At 40.8% G+C, this 20,935-nt stretch overlaps 1 protein-coding gene across 1 annotated transcript; it reads left to right on the top strand.

Moving 5' to 3' along the window:
* Nucleotides 1-11,401: 11,401 nt before the first annotated feature.
* LOC126607805 (beta-glucosidase-like SFR2, chloroplastic) lies at nt 11,402-16,405 on the top strand. The gene is made up of 10 exons (XM_050275524.1): nt 11,402-11,642; nt 12,718-13,087; nt 13,254-13,392; nt 13,635-13,801; nt 13,972-14,193; nt 14,299-14,467; nt 14,563-14,796; nt 14,901-15,050; nt 15,166-15,295; nt 15,799-16,405. The coding sequence occupies exons 1-10, from the start codon at nt 11,459-11,461 to the stop codon at nt 15,999-16,001; spliced, it is 1,968 nt and encodes a 655-aa protein (XP_050131481.1). The 5' UTR covers nt 11,402-11,458; the 3' UTR covers nt 16,002-16,405.
* Nucleotides 16,406-20,935: the final 4,530 nt, after the last annotated feature.

Raw genomic sequence — 20,935 nt, 5'->3', positions numbered from 1 at the left:
TTTGAAGGTCTAGTTACCCTACTATTACCCACAAAGGTAAAGGAACAGCACCATTACTTGATAACCAGAAAGTCCCAATGTGTGTCAACCTCCGTGCTCCGTGGCAAGGCAGACTGGTAAAAATGCCCAACCTTTACTCACATTCGAGAAAACACTCCCAACAAGATTGCTTGCTCAAAAATCGAAGATGAACCACTCTTCGAATCTCGAGAGCCAGACTCCCAATAAGATTATTTTCTCAAAAATCGAAGAGACACTGCTCTCCGAATCTCAAGAGTCAGACTCCTAAAAGGATTGCTTTCTCAAAAATCGAAGAGGCATCATTCTCTGAATCTCGAGAGCCAGATCCTCAACAGGATTGCTTGTTCGAAAATCGAAAAGGCACCGCTCTCCGAACTTCGAGAGCCAGATTTCCTTGGATAAAGCTTGTCTGCAATCTTCACATGCAACATCAGCTTTCTAGATACCACAAACCACTTTTTCAAAGCGCTCTGACAAAGTTAAAACATGTGAAGCTTGCAGCTCCCACTACATTGCTATGACAAAAAAGGGTAAAGGAACAACATTATTACTTGCTAAAAAATCGAAAAGGCACCGCCCTTTGAATCTCGAGAGCCAGACTCCCAACAAAATTACTTTCTCAAAAATCGAAGAGGCACCGCTCTCCAAATCTCAAGAGCCAGACTCCCAACAGGATTACTTTCTCAAAAATCGAAGAGGCACCGTTCTCCGAATCTCGAGAGCTAGATCTCCGACAGGATTACTTGTTCGAAAACCGAAGAGGCATTGTTCTCCGAACTTCGAGAGCCAGATTTCCTTGGATAAAGCTTGTCTGCAATCTTCACACGCAACATCAGCTTTCCAGATACCACATACCATTTTTTCAAAATGCTCTGACAAAGGTAAAACAAGTGAAACTTGCAGCTCCCACTACATTGCTACGACCAAGAAGGGTAAAAGAATAGCATTACTACTTGTTGTTAGGGAGACTTCTATATATGTCGACCTTCATCCTCTACGGATAGGCAGACCTGCAAAAATGCTCAACCCTTCCTCATATCTGAGAGGGCACTCCCAACGAAGTCTCTCGAAATACTCAGCTTTATTCCCCCCAATAATACCTATGCAAACCAGCCACACCAGAGCAAGAGTACCTCATATCATAAGGGTCAAAAGCAAGAGTATCCCATATCATGCTTTTTTCCTGTCTTTTCCTTTGCCCTTGTTCTTACCTGCAAGACAAGGAGAAAGAGAGCAATCAATCAGCACTTGGAATCAAGTTTCCAGTTAGGAATTGACTGCCTGGAACCCCTTGCCTGATTACTTACCTGGCATTGCTCTCGAGTACTCATCTTCAACATCTTATGCTTCTAGAAAAGATACCACATCTGCTTGAGGAACAAATAGGGCAAATGAGAAGGATACAAGGAAGCATGTGGAGACAAGCACAACTGAACACATGCCGATTCATCTATTACTTCATCAATAGCAAAAGTATCCCATATCATTAAGGTCAAACGCACTCTTGATTTGATGGACTTGTTTTGACCTTCAAATTCTTGAGTCGGCCTTATACTTTGGAGGAAACCAAAAAACCTTCCATCCCAGTTCAAGAATAAGCCTGTGGAAAGTTACTTCTTCAAAAGCAAAAGTATCTCATATCATCTCTTCTCCATTTGCTTCTCCTTATCCTTGTTGCTGTTTACGACACAAGGAGAAGAAGAACAATCAATCGGAAGCCGAAGTCGAACCTCCGATCCAGGTTGCTTGCTTGGAAGTCTGATTACTTACCTTGTCTGTTACCTCTTTCGGCAAATCTCCTAGCTCGGCGACTTAGGGGACTCCTACTATAGGGTTTTGTATCACACTTGACCAAGCCCGAAACTACAAGTAAGCTTCAAGTGAAATTGATACATTACCTTGTGCATCTTCATCGGTTAAAGATACCACCCCTGGATGGAGGAAAAGTACTTCCAGAGAAGATGCTACATCTACGTATGAGACAGATAAGGCAAGTGAAAATGATACCACAATTTGGTACTTAGAAGTTTCGTGATTACTCAATGGCTTGGATCTTGCAAGTCCCCAACCGATGAGCTTCCATCACTCGAGAACTTAGGGGAGCACTTTTTGTACCATACTTGACCAATCCCGAAACTACTGAGCACCGGTCAACGTTATACCGTCAAGGACCCAGAAGAGTTTCCCTCCAACCAAGAGGCCAATCACAGCGTGACACGTGTCGACATCAGAAGCCAATCATAGCGCGACACGTGTCAACATCAGAAGCCAATCACAACACGACACATGTTAATGTTAGAATGAAACTAGAAACTCTCTTCTATAAATAGAGATCATTCTCTCACAATATTTCCTAATGTCATTTGTACTAATTATTCGCTAGTACTCACTAAAGGAAAGCTTGAACCTATGTACTTGTGTAAACCCTTCACAATTACTGAGAACTCCTCTACTCCGTGGACGTAGCCAATCTGGGTGAACCACGTACATCTTGTGTTTGCTTCCCTGTCTTTATCCATTTACATACTTATTCACACTAGTGACCAGAGCAATCTAGCGAAGGTCACAAAATTAACACTTTCTGTTGTACCAAAGTCCTTACTGATTTTGTGCATCAACAGGCGTATCAACTGAAATTTTTTAGGCTTCCTTGTACATCACCGTGGTAATAAGATAGACAACAACAAGGCTCGCGCAATCATTAATGATCCACCTCGACGACTAAGAAACAGTTGCAATCGTTGCTCGGCAAGATCAACTTTCTTCGACGATTTATTACTAATTCGGTCAGGAAAATGAAAGCCTTCTCCATCCTTTTAAAAATTAAGGATTCTGAAGTCTTCGAATGATGTGCCGAGCACCAAGAGGCATTTACGCAGATCAATGTCTTTTTAACGACTCCACCAGTCTTCGTCCCACCATGACGGGGCCAATCTCTTATGTTATACATCTCGGCGGTCGAAGAATCCATCGGATGCCTTCTTGCACAAGACAGTGACGCTGGGCGCCAGCAAGCCATTTTTTACCTTAGCCGAAACCTCAACCCGCTAAAGATTAATTACTTTGCTGTTGAGAAGCTTTGTCTCGCCCTATTTTTCACCGCGTCAAAACTTAGATATTACATGCTCCCATCAGTCACTCAGGTTATCCCCTAGACCGATGTTATTCGTTACATGCTCACTCGACCGATCGTAAAGGGCCAAATTGGCAAGTGAACGATTGCCATTTCTGAGTTTAGCTTGCAATACGTGCCCTAGAAAGCTGTCAAAAGCCAAGCTTTGGCCGATTTTTTGGCCCAACACCATTTCCCGTATGAGTTCGGGGGCAACGACGTTGACATTGGCCTGGTACAAACACGTGATAATTACTGGATGACGTACTTTGATGGATCCAATACTTCAATCTCGGTTGGCGTTGGGATCGTTATTCAATCCCCCACTCGTAATCGTTGGTATTTTTCCCTCAAGCTCGATTTCAATTGTATGAATAATCAGGCCGAATACTAAGCCCTTGTTATCGGCCTCGACATGCTACATAATTTGAGGGCAACTTGTGTTCTTGTTCTTGGTGACTTCGAACTTGTCATTAATCAACTCAACGGGACTTTTCATTACATGAGTTGTACTCTGGCTCCTTACTACATGGTTGCTAACTATTTGGTCGAATCTTTCGACGGTGTTACTTTCAAACACATTTCACGAGTTCATAACACTGATGTCGACGAATTAGCTCAAATAGCCTCCGGAGCCCAACTCATGGGGGGCAAATTAGGCCGAGAAATACCTGTGTCACGACAAGCACATTCGACTTTGATTAATCAGCAAGTTCTCCAACGTGATAGCGTGATCCGTACATGGGTCATGTCTTTGCCTTCGTTGTTAGAACGAAAGAACACTATTGAGGTTTGTGCCGTCGAGGCATTACCAGACGATTGGAGAATGACAATTATGCGATATATTAATAACCCCAACGAAAAACACGACCGACGGACAAGGGTTCATGCCACAAACTACGTATTATACTAGAATCAGCTTTATCGAAGAGGCGATGATGGGTTACTGTTGATGTGCCTCGGCTTGCATGAAGCTGCTCAAGCAATGGCAGAAGTACACGAAGGAATTTGCGTAGCCCACCAGTCTAGACGAAAAATACGTTGGCTACTTCGGCGTGCCAGAAATAATCATAAAAGACAACGATATGATCTTTACATCCGACAGATTTAAGGAATATACAGAAAATCTAAAGATTCGACTCGAGCAATCTACGTCGTATTACCCGCAGCCGAATGGACAGACCGAAGTAAGTAATAAGGTTCTAATCGGTATTCTTGAAAAGATTGTAAAAGAAAAGCCGAGTATGTGGTATTTAAAGATAAGCGAAGCGTTATGGGCTTATCATACTTCTTTACGGACAACTACTAGAACAACTCCTTACGCGTTGACTTACGGACACGACGCAATGTTGCCAGTTGAGCTAAGTATAAACTCATTGCATATAATCGAACAAAGTAGTTTGTTCAACGCCGAGTATAGTTGGGCCATGAGGCAAGAGTTAGAAGATTTAGAAGAAGCTCAGCTCGATGCTTATAATCTATTAGTGGCACAAAAGAAGATCGTCGAGCAAGCTTATAATCAACGAGTCGGACCGAAAACGTTCAGCGAAGGAAAGTTGGTTTGGTAAACTGTACTACCCGTATGAATCAAAGATCCCAGGTTCAGCAAGTGGTCACCGAAGCAGGAAGGGTCATTCGTTATTCATAAAGTTCTTGGCAAGGGAGTATACCGTCTTAGGGATCAAACTGGTGTAGTTCACAAGTTGCCAATCAACGGTAGGTTTTTAAAGAAATATTATCCAGTCACATGGGAAATACGGGAATACAAGTTCATTTCATTAAAATTGTAAAAGGTGTACAAATGGAGTGGATCGATCGGTTACAATCAGATAATTCTAGGGTGATGAAGGTATGAGAGATTTAAAAACGGCCTTTAACTCTAACCACTGCACCTCGCCCATCGTGATCTCAGCTTGCCAATTCCTCTTGTCCATCTTCAGCTGCTTGACCCGCCTCACGCAAGCCATGTATTTGGTTAAACAAGATTTACCGCTCGATTTAAAATCCTTTGCATGCTCGGAAGTAATTACCGACCTTCAATGTTGGAGTTCAGAAATTTGACGGTTAAGGTCAGCTAGGGCATCCTTTTTCTCCTTTAGGACTTTGACGTTTACATGAAGAGTGTCTCAAACGACTATTGCAGTTTTCAAGTCGTCTTCAGCCTGAAGAGTTTTCTAAAAAATACCGAAATATTCTCGGGTCCGTTCCAAGGTAGAAGACGCTTGAGTGATAGCCTCGGTGCTCAAGAAACCATCAACCGCGAGATCGTTCAGACACGCACCCACCAAATCAAGGCCCTAGCATTTGAGAATTTGAGAAGCTGAGAGTGACAAGAGCTCCTGCAACTTAACAATAACAGTCGATTCGGCCGACTCGATTGTAGCTGCCGAAGGGCCAGCCACTCCCGAAGTATTCGATAGGATAGCATCAAACTCAACTTCCCATGAAGACTGCACACAAAAAAACTTTAGGCAAAAGGAAAATCACAATAGAACATAACAAAGAGAATTTATGTTAGACCTGCCGAGAAGAGACTTCGGCCATGTCTCCTGTTTCATTGCTCGAACCAAGAGAACTTAATGGCCAAGCCCAATGTTTTAGACTGCTTCTTAATTCACGCGGCCAATAGCGGCTATCTATGTTCGACGGCCACTGAGGTGGCCAAGAAATATAGATAACACCCATCAGTGCGTAGAATTTTCGGTGAAATGAAGGACTGGGTACCTGACATTTAATATTTTTTCATTTTAGACTCATTATAGCAAAATTAACAAGATAAGGTAGTCGAGCCTTGATCCTGCGGGTGAACTGGGGTTTCTGGCGTCACTTCAGGCTTGACAAGAGGTCGTTTTCCACGATTGGATTGATCAGCCACCTCAACCATAGGGGGAGGGTCGATGGAAGAAGGTTCATTTGGTTGAGGACGACTCGGTGACAAAATCTCATCACTCTCGTCGTCCTGGAACAAGAGAGTTGATTAATACTTTTGAATTTAATAAGAAAATGAAGTTATCAACAACATAATTATACCTCTTCCAAGATGATTGCAGATGATTTTAGATTCTTGGGGAGATTTATCCCGACGGAAGGGGTTGTCTCCCTCATGACTGAAGCTACGGTCAGTCACGAGGTGGCAGGCGTCTCAACCAGTGGTATAACAACTGGTTCGACCGTGACCTCGGGAACCTCAGGGGCCGGGTGAACTTGAGGTGTCGGGCTGATGGGAGTTGGCAATTTCTCCGGTAAGGCCTGGACAGCAGGAGCAGCAGGAAAGGCACTCGAAGCAGTTATTCCAGTGGTGTGGCTGGAGATAACATGAATCTCCCGTGCTCATTTCTTGGTAAATTTCTTGACGCGCTTTGTGGGACGAGGGGCTTCACCCGCCGCCTCAGTGTCCGGGTGAGGCCTTTTGCTCGACGTGTTTTGTGCGGTGATTTTGGATTTCTTATAAGAATGAGCCAATTTTTTTACTGCAGCCAGGGCGATCACATTTACCTGTTTCAATACCCAACCGCCTGAGAAAGCGAAATCTAATTAGTAAAATTGTTTAAGTGTTTCAGAAAATAAAGGTATGATAGTCTTATACCTTGGGCGTTTCCTTAGATTGAGGGGCAAAAGTTTTTCTGGGCCGATCACCAAAAATTTTGTTGACTACGTCCTCAACCGAAACACCAAAGAAGTTGTGGGTATATGCTTCCCACCAGTCATCGAAGGTATTAGTACCGAGAGATTTAGGAATGATTGGTCAAAGGCGGAATTTCTTACACCGTTCCTGAAACGTTTTCTCGATGTTTCTGCACTCCCTTTCTGAGGAACCAGATAGGTGTCCTCAGCTTAGAAGGGAGCGGGAAGTAAGTAGAAGCATCGGGCAACCTTGGAGGTATCCAAGTTATCGGGCAACAAAGTGATGGTGGTAGACTTCCCAACTTGCTTGTCTAGTGTCGCAACCGAGGGGAATGTCACGAGTTAACACGAACGACCGCCAATGTCGATGAAAATCAGCGTCTTCGCTTTCGTTCCAGGTTGATGTGGGAAGCCTGATAGAGTGAGGGTATTCCTGACGACGACATACGAAAAATTCATCGTCGGAAAAGACTTCTAGGCCAAAGAAATGTTTGAAAACTTATTCAGCTTGGTGAGAAGGTACTGGTCGAGAGGTCAACTGAAGGCTAAGTGCTGCAATAGACTGAAGGTTGGAAATTTCTGGTCGAATGGTGAAGAAATAAACCTGCAGCCTGAGTTAGAACATCCAGAGAAGTTCATTCTGATGCGGGTCGATTTTATTGATGGTCGTCTCAGCGAGGCAGCGCAGAATATTGGCAAGGATAGCCAAACTGAGCGCCAGAAAATGACCACTAGCCAGGGCCTCCGCCACCGACATATTTTCGACCAGACACTTATTCGACTTAGTACAACAGATAAACTTGTTGTACTAGTAAAATAGGAAGGTTTCATGTTTGCCCTTCCGCAGACTCGTCTCCCCTCAACTGGTAAAATGGAAGACAAGGGTGTTGTAGTTCAGAAAATTCTTGTGCAACTTCTGAACTTCCTCTTTTAAAGGCTCTTGACCTTATTGGCTCAACACCTCGACGGCCCGTTCGTCGAACAGCGCTTTAAGGTCGAGGTTTGATGGGCATCCAATATGGGTGGCATCTCTTGGAGGGCCAGAATGAGGAGTCCCGAGGATAACCGAGATGTCAAGGATGGTGAGGGTCATAGGGTCGAACAAAAGGACCATGGGGTTGGTAGCCGAGCACTAAAAGCTTAGAGCTGTCATATGGAGTTCTTTATCTATGGTGATTTCCATGGTCGAGAGCTTAATGGCATCATAGATGCCGAGAGCCTCCCACTCTTTGCCAAATAATTTTTCCATTTGTACGACCCAGGCTACCCGCCCAGTTAGCGTTGGTCGAAGGCCAGGCTCCTTGAGGCTTTGTTTGACACCACTTTGACCAATCGAATCCTTGCAACAAATGTGCCAGACAATGCTTTTTGAACAAGTTGATGATGGATGATGGCACTGTGTTCTTGAAGAATAGGCCCAGGATTTCGTGAGTAGTGTTTAGGTCACTCTCGAAACATAGAGTCTTGATGGCGTTTCGATCTATGAAGTCCTTGCATTTGTTGCACTCGTTTGAGAGCTCTGAGATGAAGAGGGCCATGGATGAAGGCTTAAAGATTTCTGAGATGAAAGCTTAGGATTTTCTAATTTTTGAAGGTTTTGAAAACAAAGTGACAAGAAAATTTCAAGGGTTTTGGAAAGCATAAGGTATGAACGGAAGGGATCCGGGTATTTATAGGCTTTTGAGACGGAAGGCTAAGCGTTTGATTTTCAAAATCAAGGGTAGAATCGAGCGGCAGAGTTGGTAATCATTATACATGCTTAGAGAATCAAGGCGAAAAGACCAAGGTTTTTGGGGTTTGAGGACGCACGATGGCTTGTTGCGGCGGGTTTAGTACAAGAGAGACATTTCGGCGGTCGCATGTTTTCGATAATCATGATTGAGGGCTACTAAGTTAACCAGGGGGCTAACATGTGGCATGATAGTTGGGAAATCGAGATCGTGGGGTTATGTCTCATAAATGCGCATGGGGGCTGACATGTGGCATGATAGTTGGGAAATCGAGATCGTGGGGTTATGTCTCATAAATGCGCATGGTGGTATTTCTCAAGAGGATTCAACGATTGTCTTTAAGTCAGTTTCACTTCTTCACGGTCGAGGCTCGAACTAAGGAGTACAAGTTGACGACCTCAGAAGTGAGGGGGCAATGTTTGGGCCTAAAAATATTAGTTTGGGCCGAGTTTATATTTGTTCTCGGCCCAGAGGCTGTGCTTATGAGTCGTTGGGGTCATCCGACTTATGGGCTACATAGCCAAGGCCGGCCGTGTTCTATTAGGAATCCATAGGTGGTTGAATCCTAATACGAGAAAGAGTTTCGGCAGGAATTGAATGTGGCTTGATAATGAGGTTAAGTTCAAAGTCCTACTAGAAGTAGGACTGGTCGAGATAAGGTTAGATCAGAGGAATGAGTTCTAGTCCGAGTATGGTTATGATTCAAGTGGAAGCAGGTTGACTATTATAAATAGAGGGATGAGGACATCATTAAGACCTCTCTAATTCAACACACAAACTGCCCCGCGCAAACCATCGTTTTCGCAAAACCTCTCAACAACCTTGAGATTTTTATTTTCCTTTTCCGCTGACACATCTTCAGTTTGGATAAACTGCACTGTGAAGGCAACCGGCGATATCTTCAGTTTGGATAAACAGCACGGGAGCCGTAGAATCAAGTGACCGTGGAACACCTTCAGTTTGGATAAACAGCATTACGTCGAGGCCGACTGGTTATTTATCCAAGTCTCGGTCGAGAAAGATTTTCGAATCCTTATTGACAGAGGTCATCTCATTAGCCTTCTTGGCGAAGTGAGATGTCGCGAGTCATTGGGCTCGGCACATTGAACGTCGAGTTGTTTATGATTGGTTATTCACAAATAGGTTTTAGAGTTCGACATTCTGACAGTCGAACTACTTTCACAATCAAGACGTACATTTGTTTTGAGTATTTATGTCCATATACTCTGGTGTCGATTTAGCGTGCTTATACTCATACGAATATAATCATTGTGACCAAATCCGGCGCCGACGATTTGTGAACTTCGCAGAACTAGTAGCCTTGTCTTCAGGCTCTAGAACCCGAAGGCCGAGACGTGTTCCTTCCTCAGCCGCAGTCGTAGGATTTAGAAGTTAGTAGCGCACCCAACGCAACATCAAGAAATTTTACTCCTCGGCCGAGCTCGGCCGACAAGTTGGCACACCCCGCATACAACCAAAAGACGTAGTTAGTTCATTAGTTACTCGGCCTGCGCGCCACGTAGGCTTGGTAGTTTTTAGGGTCAACACTCTTACAAATTAACAGATATGTTGACATTACAAAATAAAATTTTTATGCTCATGTGTCAAATTGTAACAACGAACAAATATTGATAAAATTTGTATCTTCTAATTTTTACAGTTATTCTCTCTAGATACACAAAACTGACACGCTCTCTAATAAAAGATTGATCCTCTCGTTATCTGCAAAACCCACCTATATTAAAGTATCAACAAATGTATCAGTTTTATGTCTCTAAACAACATAATCTCAAAACAAATTAAAGGGATTATGCTTCAAGCACATAATCTTAAAACATTCTAATCAATCTCTCCTACATTGTAATCACCCCTCTTCATTTCAAGACAACTCATAGATTTAATGGGTTTAGGATACCTCCATTCATACGTGTCGCCACATTGATTCATTGCTTTCAAATTTTCTAGATATATACAAGCCAAACGTTCTAAATCACCAAAATGTCACTATTTGATTTTCTCTACACTGATAACTAAGTCGTGGTTGGTAGTCAATACTTAACACCTTGAATTATTTTTATTGTAAAAAGAACGATATAGTAAATTAGCATACGAAAGAACACCACAACGAAAATCAAGAGATTCCTCAAATTAAATACGCACATTCTCTGCATTTAAAGCAAAAAGAGCCAAACAAAGAGCTACACCATTAATAAAAAGAAAAACTAATGAAAATGGTTTCAAAATTTTGAGTTTTAACGATAAGGACAAAATAAAGAGTAAAGTGAATAAAATTAGGATTAACTTTTTAATGTAAAAATGTGGTTTTTCGTTAAAATAAACAGTGTTATGACTTTTCATTAAAGTTACCTTAATAAAATGCCGAATATAAATGGAATTCGAGTAAGATAATACAATTTTAAGACTTTAAGAAAACATGGGCTGGGCCTTAATGGGCTTTTCCAAAGCTTATAACTGGGCCAGTTTGGTCCCTCACCTTCGTATTTAGAACCAAAGGCCCAAGAACACATCCACGCGGCATCCGCCATGCAATTGCAAGCGACAGACATTCACAGTCACCTACTGGCGTGCACTCTACTACTCTCTGCACAATGAGGGATTTTTCAGATCGTCACATGAGTTGGTATAATACGTGTTATTACATAAATGGTGGGTTATGTGTGTTAAAAAATTAATATCTTAAAAATTAAAATTTTTTATTAGTTACATAAAAACATGTGATGTATCATCCGTATTCCCGTCACAACTAAAATTTCTCCTGCACAAGGAGCTCCCACCCGCCACACAAATTCCGTTACGACACAGTTAACGTCGGTTGCCACGTGGGCGACTCCTATGGTTTCCAGTGCAAATTAACGATAGGCTTTTCCATTTCATATCTAAACGGCACAGTTACTAATTGGATAATTTAATAATGCTCAGTTCGAGCTTAGGCGGTTGATTTCAATCAGAAATGGCGGTAGTGCCTCTGTTCGTCACGGCGACGAAGCTCGCCGGGCTACTAGTGACACTCACAGTCGCCGCCAATGCCTACTCTTATTCACGCTTTTGGAACAAGAATCTCCGCCCGTTCCAGTCTCCGATCGACGATTCCGACGACGAGGACGACGACACTCTCGCTGACTTCAATCTCCACGGTACTGTAATTTTTCCTGAACTGCTCAAACAGTAACCCTAGGTCTACTGGTTAGTTCTATAATCTGCTCAAACGTGAAGCTTTGCTTGTTTATATGTGGATGAGTTGACGAAGCTTAAATTTTGGTGCGGTTTGGAGTAGCAATTGATATTTTCTGCTTCTGATTTTTGTGAGGTAGTAATGACATTGAGGAATGAGCAAATGAAGAAAATCATAATTTTGAACTTTAATCGAGTTCATGATCCTTAATGACTTGGATTTGTGTTAATTAAACTCAGTTTTAATGAGGGCCATAAGCTGAGTTTAATTAATATGCTGCCAATTGATGACTTTGATCAATGATTTCGCTGTTCGAGCTGTGTTTGTAATCTTATCTTTTATAATCACATGCTATCATTTCTCTGTGATATGGCAGTAGGTTATATATCTGTCTTTGTATTTCAAAGCTTATTGTGTAATTACATTGGTTCTATGTACATGTTCATGCATATTTGTGGAACTTATTGCTAAACCTTCCCTATTTATGAGTTTGGTCTTTGTTGTTTTGGGTAAAATTGGGGCTGGAGGCCCGAGTTTGATCACTTAGGCTACATTATATGAGGGATTTGCGTGTACTAAGGGATTAGAATAGGCTGAATTAGAAATGCAATACAAAAGATTAGATGGAGGGATTTGAAATGAGTATATATAATGCGTTAAGAGGCATTTGCAAATGACTACGTGAAAGAGAGTATTTGTAGACACGTTTATGTCTTTGCAAATGCCTTGCTGCACTTGAAATTTGAAATATATCAGGTTAGGGAAACATCTACATGTAAATCCGTTGTTTATGTCTTTGCAAATGCATTACTGCACTTGACTTTGAAATATATCTCTAAAGGTTAGGAATACAAGTACTTTATATTAATCCAAATTTGTTATTATGTCATCAAAGTATTGTGTTTGCTTGTGTGGGGTTGCAAATAAAGCGAGATTAGGCTCTTCAGATTTTAGCTCTCAGATTTCAGAAGCACTTGTCTCTGTGTATTTTTCAATGAGTATATCATAAAAGTATTCTGTAATGTGATGGTGTGCAGAAGGGGGAGATGAGTTTTTCTTCGGGTTGGCAACGGCTCCAGCCCATGTTGAGGACAGGCTAGATGATGCTTGGCTCCAGTTTGCAAAAGAAAATCCTTCTGACCAATCAGAGTCACAGGGGAACCTGCAAACAGCAGATTCTATAATGGGTTCTGCTACTGGTGATGGAGGATCTCAGCCAGTTTCCTTACCAGGAAAAGCTGGGAAAACAGATAAGAAAAGGAAGCCTCTTAAGATAGCTATGGAAGCCATGATTAGAGGGTATGAGAAGTATATTGAAGGAGACGTAGGAGAAGAAGAAGTAGAAACACCTGTCCCAAACGAAGAATCCCATCATAATGTAGCTGCATGGCACAACGTTGTGCACCCGTAAGCCTCATTTTTTAAACTTGATCAATTGAAATTTAAGTAAATTGCAAAACAAGACATCATATTGTCATACTTATTTCTGGTTCTCATACTTATTTGACACTAATCAGTTTCATATGATCTCGTGTTGTTTTGTGGGTAAAATGGATTCTTGAATCAATCTCAGAGAAGAGAGGCTAAGGTTTTGGTCTGATCCTGATACAGAACTAAAATTGGCTAAAGATACTGGAATCAGTGTCTTCCGAATGGGAATAGATTGGTCACGAATCATGCCAGAAGAACCACTCAATGGGCTAAAAGAAACTGTAAGTCTGATGCTGACTGTTTATGTAGTTTCCAAGCATTTGGCAAATCAGGAATGATACAGGACTTAACTTGCCATATGGGGTTCATCCATGCCTAATATTTTCATAAAAATGTGATGTTTGACAAGTTAGTGGATATTGCTTTGATGATATTTTCAGGTTAATACATTGTGTTTGTTCAGTTTAAATGGAATATCATTATAAGTTTGACTGAACTCTATGAACGATGTCCCTGTTTTTAGGTCAATTATGCAGCGTTGGAGCGATATAAGTGGATAATCAGCAGGGTCCGTTCATATGGAATGAAGGTGATGTTAACTCTGTTTCATCACTCATTACCACCATGGGCTGGAGAGTATGGAGGTTGGAAAATGGAAAAAACGGTTGATTATTTCATGGACTTTACAAAGTGAGTCGTCCTTTCAGTGGTAGAGTTACCAGTTCTCTTTTGATGTTCTGATTACTTTCATTACTTGTGAGACTGTCTAAATTATGCTAGCGGTTACCCTTTTATCATGTAGTCTTCTTTCTCTCCCTTTTCCTTTTGGTCTTTTAATCATTTGTTGTTTTGCTTTTCAGGCTTGTTGTTGACAGTGTCTCAGATATGATAGACTATTGGGTAACATTTAATGAGCCTCACGTCTTCTGTATGCTTACCTATTGTGCGGGTGCTTGGCCTGGTGGTCATCCTGACATGCTGGAGGCGGCCACTTCTGCTCTACCTACTGGTGTTTTCCAACAGGCTATGCATTGGATGGCCATTGCACACTCAAAGGCCTATGAATATATTCATGAACAAAGGTTTCTCTGCCTCATACAAGCTCTGGAAAGAAGATTTTTTGAAGAATATAACATATGTTGCGTTTAATTATTACTGTAGTGAAATTTGTGTTTTAATTTTGTCAGGTCTTCATCAAAACCAGTAGTTGGCGTGGCACACCATGTCTCATTTATGCGGCCATATGGTCTCTTTGATGTTGCCGCTGTTTCACTGGCGAACTCCCTGACTATGTACTCATATGTGGATAGTGTTTCTGACAAGCTGGATTTTATAGGCATAAACTACTATGGACAGGTTTCCTCACCTCTCTAACTAATTAAACTGACACCCTCCTCCTCCTATATATAGAGCAACAAAGTTCACTATAGCATTAATCTTCTGCCCTTCAGGAAGTGGTGTGTGGTGCTGGACTGAAGCTAGTAGAGACTGATGAGTATAGTGAATCTGGACGTGGGGTATATCCAGATGGCTTGTACCGTGTGCTTCTTCAGTTCCATGAAAAATATAAACATCTTAATGTACCCTTCATGATTACTGAAAATGGGGTAGCCGATGAGACAGATTTGATCCGTCGGCCATATCTGCTAGAGCATTTGCTTTCTGTTTTTGCAGCCAAGACCAAGGTTTGATTCTCCACTGCACTTTTCAGTTATTTTCTTAATTAAATACCTTAATTTGGTGATCATGGGTGTTATAAATGCGTATGGTTTGATACTTTGATTTATAGGGTGTCCCTGTGCTTGGCTACCTGTTTTGGACTATTTCTGATAACTGGGAGTGGGCAGATGGATATGGTCCCAAGTTTGGACTTGTAGCAGTTGAACGTGCCAATAATCTTGCCCGGATTCCACGTCCTTCTTACCATCTATTTACAAAGGTTAATATTTTTTCTTGTCCTCGCTCATGTGTCTTTCCATGTTCTGCTTCTTTCCCCCTAATACATCCCCAATTGTGCTCTTGGCTAAAAGTTTTGGCGTGTGTTTTCATTTCAGGTGGTGACAACAGGTAAAATTACACGTGATGACCGGGCACAAGCTTGGAATGACCTCAATCAAGCTGCTAAAGCAAAAAGAACACGACCATTTTATCGGGAAGTTAATGAGCATGGTTTGATGTATGCAGGTAAACCATGAGGTCTTCAATTCTACATTTTTTTTTTCTTTTCTTTGTGTCATCCATCAAGAGGGTGGTTCTGTGCAAACAATCCATCAATAAACATTCTACGATTCGAGTGTCCTCATTGAATTTAAAATCTTCCATAGGTTCTAACAATTGATATTAGAGCAGGTTTCACCATGCAACTAGGTCAGCCCTCAGATGAGATAACCTATAGGCTAGATTGGTGGGTGAATGAAACTACTGTAAAAAGATAGGTCTACCGTTGAGTCGTTGGACGAGTGAAGCTCCCTTGGGTTCTAACAGAACTCTGTGGTGGTCACTTGGAAATGCACCCTTGTACACCATATAATACTGCAGTTGTTTAGAACCTTCAAATTTTTCCTGTGCACGCAGAGGTTAACTTACCTTTTGCACTTTTCTTATTGGCACTTCAAAATAGTCTTCCTTTATCATATTCTTTTGATTAATGGATGGCATTTTTGTCCTTGTTGGTATTGGGATAACAGGAGGCCTTGATGAACCGATACAGCGGCCGTATACTGACAGAGATTGGCGATTTGGACACTACGAGATGGACGGTCTAAAAGACCCCTTAAGTCGCTTCTCAAGATTCATTCTCCGACCTTTCTCCTTCCTCAAAAGGAAACCTAAAAAGAAGAAATCATTTACCAGTAAGGAGAAGGTAACAAGCCTGACCCTGGCGCAATGAATTGAGCATCCTTTGTGATTATCCTTGGGTTTGGCAAGTTCAAGTTGTAATCTCACCAACTTTTCATAATTTGGGTCTTGTATAATGTCTCAAATGAAAAGTGGAGGACTTTGATTACATTAAACAGTATTTGTAAATAAGAGATTTTGCGGTTAGCCCAAGTAGCAAGGGAGGTTTAGTTATTGGGTTGGGATTGTGATAGATTCGAGATTCGATTCCTTTCAATATAACAAAATTAAAAACCATTGCGGACCTCAGTGATGGTTTCTCATGATGGGCTATTCATCAGGCCCATTGGTTCAGATCCTTGTCTCTCTAGATTGGATTGGATTGGATTTGCTAATATCCATTTTACAGAAAAATGATGAATACAGATGAAAAATAATGAACACGCATCTTTTTTAGCTTCTTGTTATACTCTTGGTTATTCTTGTTCATTGCTTTTGTTTGATTTATTCAATCCAACGGTCAAAAATAAAGAGAGACGTGTGAGAAGCTATGTGAAAATCATATGTCCTTACAGATGAGCTAGAGCTAGTCTCCTGAAGCACTATTTTGCTTTAAATGAAAATAGAGAAGGAAATACCAAATTTTGGAAACAAAGATTTAGCAAAATTGGAATGAAAACTAATCAAATGAACAAAATACTACGAAATCAGAAATATTACCTATGAATTTTTGGGAAATTAATTTCTTATGCATGACGTTGTATTGCATATATGGTGACATATGATGGAATTGCAATTATTGTGGAGCAATGTCACATATGATGCAATTGCAATTGGTTAGTTGAAGGGAGGAGGCTGGAGAGTTTCATGAGTCATGGCCTTGGATGAGCCAATACCCAAATAATTAAGATCATCTACTCTCAAAATATTCCTTTATTTGGCAATATTCAGCCATATTTTGAGCAACTTATATTAGGTAACGTAAAATTCACATGGTTCAACATTATGAGAGAGATTTAGAGCAACGACGTCTCATTCACTATAGACTCTCTCAGCATATTAATCACACATACTTTGATAACTATTTCGTTTTCAACTATTTGAATTTTAAACTAGAAGCTCTTGCAGATGTTAACTTTTGTAGGTAAGGATTAATATTTATTTTTAAAAACTACTTAGCTAAGGGTTTCTACAAACTTGGGATTATTAACATGAACAACAATGGATGACTGAACTAAGGAGATGGAAGAAGACAGAGAGAGAGAAAGAGAAAGAGAGATTGTATATATGAAAAATCAGAAAGATTTCAATGATATCTTCTTACAACTGAACACACTACTACTTCTTATATAGTCACAAAGACTAATTACAATATTACCCTTCTACCTTAACTACCATCGGATCAACTAGATAATGCCATGTGGCATTCGGTTATATTGGTTATTACTCCCCCCTCAAACTGAACAGCCCAGTGAAGTTTGAATCAACCAGCCGGAAACTGATCGGAAACAGCAAGTGCAAGCTGTCGGCAGTGCTTAACAAACACGGGACTATGCAATCCTTTTGTGAACACATCTGCCACCTGATCTGTAGTAGGTATATAATTGACAATCAAATCACCTCGTTGCACTTTTTCTCGAACAAAGTGATAGTCAGTATCAAGATGTTATCTTGGAATGAAAAACAGGATTGGAGCTTAAAGCTAAGGCACTGAGGTTATCACAGTAAAGTAATGGAGGGACCAAAATTCGCTGATGCATATCTTTGAGGAGAGCCCGAATCCAAAACAAATCTGCTGCAGAATGTGCTAGAGCTTTGTATTCAGCCTCGGTGGAACTACGAGAAACTGTTGACTGCTTCATAGATTGCCATGAGATTGGGTTATCTCCTAAGTAAATCACAAATCCAGATATAGACCTTCGGGTATTTATGTCTGCTGCCCAATTTGAATCAGAATAGGCAAGTAGATTGAAATCCAAGCTCTTTTTGTAGTGCAGACCATAGTCAAGTGTTCCTTTCAGGTATCTCAAGATTCTTTTGACAAGGTGCATGTGAAGATCCGTTGGGGAAGTCATAAACTCACAGACCATGTTAACAGCATAAGCAAGATCTGGCCGAGTAAAGGTCAAATACTGAAGAGCCCCTACTAGACTTCGATAATGACTTGGATCAGAGAAAGCAGTGCCTTCTTGTTCAAGTAGCTGAGCATGTGGTTTTGACGGTGTGGATGTGGGCTTACATGTCTCCATGGCCGCCTTCTTCAGTAAATCCTTAGCATATTTAGATTCACTTATAAACAATGACTCATCATCCTTATACTGAATATGCAAGCCCAAGAAAAACGATAATCTGCCCATATCCTTGAGATCAAACACTTCTGCAAGATTAGTGATTACTGCTTGAATTTTTGTAGAATTAGAGCCAGTGAGTATGATGTCGTCTACATAGAGTAGTAGAAGAATAATATCGCCTTCATCGACTTTAACAAATAAACTTGTATCTGAAAGAGAAGTTTTGAAACCAAGAGATGGAAGATAGCTCGTAAACTTTGAGTTCCAGGCTTTCGAGGCTTGCTTTAAGCCATAGAACGACTTAATGAGTTTACACACATGATTTGGAGAAGAAGTATCCACAAAGCCTTGAGGTTGCTGCATATAAACTTCTTCCTCGAGATCACCATGCAAAAAGGCATTTTTAATGTCTAGTTGTGCAGATTCTAGCCATATTGGGCAGCTAAGACAAGAATAAGTCTTACAGTGGTGTGTCTTACCACTGGACTGAATGTTTCTGAGTAATCCAGCCCTTGTTCTTGAGTGTAACCCTAAGCAACTAACCTAGCTTTATACCTTGATATTGACCCATCAGGATTTTTCTTGATTTTATAGACCCATTTACTGCCTACAATGGTTCTGTTGGATGGAGTAGGAACTAGAATCCAAGTACCTTGAGCCTTTAAAGCATCATACTCTTCTTGCATAGCTTTTTGCCACTCAGATTTACAAGATGCAACCCTAAAAGTCTTAGGTTCTTCAATTTCAGATATATCTGCTAAGAACGAAAAACCAGCAAAGCATGCACCAGTAGTTGGACCAAAACCAGAATTATCAGAACCTGAGTCCAGAATTTGTAATGAACTTAACTCAGGTAACTCTGTAAAATAAGCAGTATAATTCTTTCTTGAGATAGCTCCTGTTTGTAATCTAGTTTGAATCCTATGATGTGGTGGGTGTTGGACAGGTAAGACAGGTGAACCAGTATGAGATGAGCTGTCAGAAAGAGGAAGTATTACCTGTAGTTGAGTGGGATCGAGGACAAGAAGCAAAGGAGATTGATATGGTGTATCACTAGCTGAAGAGTTGGAATTACCAGGTGTTGATGCTGATGAAGATGCATGACTTTGAAGCTGTGAAGAAGTACTGACAGATCCTGATGTCCCAACGGGATGAATAACTGGTGACTGACCATGCTCAGAATGATTCCTTGTAGCACTTAGGGGAATAGGAAATGGCAGAATCACAGTATTAGTGTTACCAGTTGACTTACCAGAAATATCACCACTGGGAGAGGACTTTAACTTTGCAGGAAAAATGGATTCTTCAAAAATGACATGCCTTGATATAATACACTTCTTAGACTGTTGATCATAACAGATAATGCCCTTATACCCCATTGCATAGCCTAAGAAAATACACATTTTGGATTTAAACTGCAATATATAACTGTTGTAAGGTTTTATCCAAGGAAATACAGCAGATCCAAATATTCTCAAAGACTGCAACTCAGGCAACTTGTTGTATAACAGCAGATAAGGAGAACTAAAGGACAAAGTCTTACAAGGCATTTTATTAATCAGAAATACTGCATGTGCACAAGCAAAGTACCAAAACTCACTACTTAAACCAAAAGCACTTATTAAAGTGAGAGCAGTATCCACCACATGCCTATGTTTCCTCTCAGAAATCCCATTCTGTTGAGGAGTGTAAGGACAGGAAATAAACTGCATAATGCCTTTTTCAGCCAAGAAGATGTAAACCTCTTGCTAGTATATTCACCTCCACCATCTGTTTGCAACCCTTAATTGTCATTCCAAACTAGGTGCAAATAAAAGTATAAAACTTGACAAAAATTGCAAATACATCAGATTTGTTGCACATGGGAAATATCCAAGTAAATCTTGTATATTCATCAACAAATAGTACATAGTATCTAAAACCTTCCACAGACTTTACAGGATTTGGACCCCAAACATCAGTATGAACTTTCTCAAAAGGAACCACACATCTGTTATTTCTAACCGGAAAAGGTACTCTAGACATTTTTCCTTGAATACAAGAAGTACAAGTAGTACATGTATTATCTATCTTGTGTACAACTTTAGACTATCTTAACATTGTTGCCATTGTATCATGTGCTGGATGTCCTAATCGTTGATGCCAAATATCTGATTTCACCATTTTCCCTAAGTAAGCCACTGGATCTCTTGTAACAGATTCTAGCCTTCCAGAAACTTTAACCACCGGAATCTAAAACAACTCTTTTGGTTTACTCCTTCCGTGATACACCACCTCCCTTGTCTTCTTGTCCTGCACAAAAAATTCACACTCATCACATATAAACCAACTATTATTATCTGCACATAATTGTTTCACTGAAAAAAGATTTCTGGCAATATTTGGAACATGAAGAACTTTACTGAGAACAAGAGAACGATCAGCAATATGAATAGCAGTGGAGCCAATATGTGTAATTGGTAAACTTGAACCATTACCAATGGTTATATTATCAGAACCTTGATAAGAAGCCACTTGATTTAATGCATTTATATCGGCAGTCATGTGGTGTGACGCACCCGAGTCCACAATCCACGAATCCAGAGGAATGACCTGAGATGTTTGCTGTGCATTCATGGCAGATAGGGAAGATGGAGGTGGATGTCCTTGATAAGTGTAATTGGCTATATGGAAACAGTCAAGAGCATAATGTCCT

This window comes from Malus sylvestris, chromosome 16 (assembly GCF_916048215.2).
Source record: "Malus sylvestris chromosome 16, drMalSylv7.2, whole genome shotgun sequence".
Classification (NCBI taxonomy): Eukaryota; Viridiplantae; Streptophyta; class Magnoliopsida; order Rosales; family Rosaceae; genus Malus; species Malus sylvestris.
This window is presented reverse-complemented; position numbering and strand designations above follow the sequence as displayed.